Consider the following 2127-nt stretch of genomic DNA (forward strand, 5'->3'; position numbering starts at 1 on the left):
TGAGGGGAGCCGCGTTCGTACGTTTGTTCATTTGATCTTCGAAAGAGGTACGAGAGTTTCCACGGGCGAGCCTTGTCTTTCTCGACCACAGCCGCTGTGGGGGTTAGTGACTCACGGGGCCGCGCACACGAGCGTGGTGGTCCATTCGATGCGGGTTCAGATAACACGGAGACTCGAGAAACAGGGCGGCCGTTTGTTGTTTCGAGTCTCTGGCACCGCCTGTACTGAGGGGGTCTGATCGTAGCCACTATAAATGTCACTGATTTCGCTCTAATTGATCGTGGGCTGTGCGGCTCGACCAATGAGAGCTTCCGTTGCTTAATCCCAGGCGGTAAAACAGGGCTGTGATTGGTCAGAGTGCTTCGCGTGTGGTAGAAAATGGAAGCTCCCGCAGAATACCTACCTGTGGTTCCTGGATTAGAAAACGAGAGATCCAGAGAGGATTAATGCCTGGAAGTAGACAGGTGTGGGAAGGCGTTGTCAAGACCAGGCCCCGACGGAAGCATGCACCACCACTCCGCTCTGGTGTGAGCATGCGAGCAGTGACTAGGGAAAGAGTGAGCGTAGAGAAAAACCTCAGTTATAGATCCGGCGGAGGGCGCGAATCTTGAAAGTGAACAATGCGGTCTGTTGATTCTCTGCCTTGGGCACAAAGGGTGGCTGGAACATAACTTGAAAAAATCGTGACTTCGTCCCTCGCCACGGATTATGAGCGCAGAGAAGCAGGCAAATGCAGTGGCATCGTATTTCTGGCACGTAAACACGAGGAGGGCCGAGTCAGGTGGTGGCGGTGGCGGTGGCGGGCGCCGCGTGGACCCCGGGCGCCACGATGTATAGCTTCGAGGCGTTGAAGAGCGTGAGGACATTCCCAAGGAGCGGCTGTCCGGGAGAGGCGAGGATGGGAGCTCTCCCGGGCCTCGGGCCGAAGAGTGCGTGCCTGCGCTGCTGTCAGCTCAGGAGGAAGCAGCGCCTCCTGGCTGTCCTGACAGCCTCCACGGGCTTCTCCCTGCTGCTGCTGCTCCTCCACACAGCCTCCGTCCTCCCCAGCAGAAAGGGCTTGTTTGATGGGACCAAAGAGTTGCCCGAGAGGTCGAACTACGTCAGGGCTGACATCGCCTTCCGTGAGTCGGTGGGAGTGAGGGCCGCTGCCCGGCAGGAGCTGCACTGGCCCGCCACCACCCAGGACTCCGCCAGAGCACCCGTCAGGAGGCGAAATGTGAGTAAACGCGAAAGACGATGGGAGGGGAGTGGGGTCCTGGGCCTCCCTCGGCTGTACCAGTGGGACGACACCGCCGCTGTAAAGCCGCAGGGGCGCCCAAACCACGCCGCACTGCACCGAAGTGCTCACAACGGCTCCCTGAGTGGCGGGAGCGCCGAGGGCCAGCGGAAGCCAGATGCGGGTGTCAACGCGTTTCAAGTCGGGCCGCGTCCCACAGGTATCGATCCTCCCGCCAAAGTTAAGCCGCCAATCAAGTCCTCCAAGAACTTAACGGGATCTTCAGCTCTTCAGTGGAGCACGCCGTCACGCAGCCGAAGGGAGCCCGGCGGAGGCGGGGAGGAGGGGGCCTCGGTGGCCTCCCCGCCGTCGGGGGTCCTCGTCTTCGACTACAGCCGCCCCGCCTACTTCCCCTGGATGAGCACCAAGGACGAATGCGCCAACTTCGCCACCAGGTGAGTGCCGCAGCCCTCGGGGCGCAGGGCAAGTGCAGCGGTGGTCAGCACTGTCTACCTCTAAGGTTTCATGATAACTAGGTTTTGAGGGTTTCATAATAAATAGGTTCCATAATCCCGTTAGAACGCTTACTCAAGCTCTAACCGTACTAACGGAAGCACAGATAAAGACATTAAACGCAATAAAACAGGAGTACCTATTATGTACTCCACACATATACTTTTCAGGGTACATCAAGATGGTGTTGATATAGTGCCAGATAGACATGACACTACATTATTAGCGTTGATGTTTTCGGTGTTGACAGTGTTCACTATACCGTATCAGTGTATGGTGAAATAAAATAGTGATGTAATGGATGCTAGTGAAACGTTATCCTGGTAAAGAAGCCAGTTATATGAAGTGGTTAGTTTTTTATGCGTTAGTTAAAGTGATAATGTAAGGTCTGTTAGTCG

General features: G+C 56.3%; 1 protein-coding gene across 1 annotated transcript in view; it reads left to right on the forward strand.

The window, feature by feature from the left end:
* Window positions 1-106: 106 nt before the first annotated feature.
* LOC119594312 overlaps window positions 107-2127 on the forward strand; it is a 60122-nt gene continuing 58101 nt past the window's right edge. Inside the window, exon 1 of the mRNA XM_037943370.1 lies at window positions 107-1671. Within this exon, the coding sequence (XP_037799298.1) occupies window positions 830-1671 (842 nt within the window). The 5' untranslated portion in view covers window positions 107-829. The remainder of the gene's footprint in view (window positions 1672-2127) is intronic.

Source organism: Penaeus monodon, chromosome 33 (assembly GCF_015228065.2).
Source record: "Penaeus monodon isolate SGIC_2016 chromosome 33, NSTDA_Pmon_1, whole genome shotgun sequence".
Classification (NCBI taxonomy): Eukaryota; Metazoa; Arthropoda; class Malacostraca; order Decapoda; family Penaeidae; genus Penaeus; species Penaeus monodon.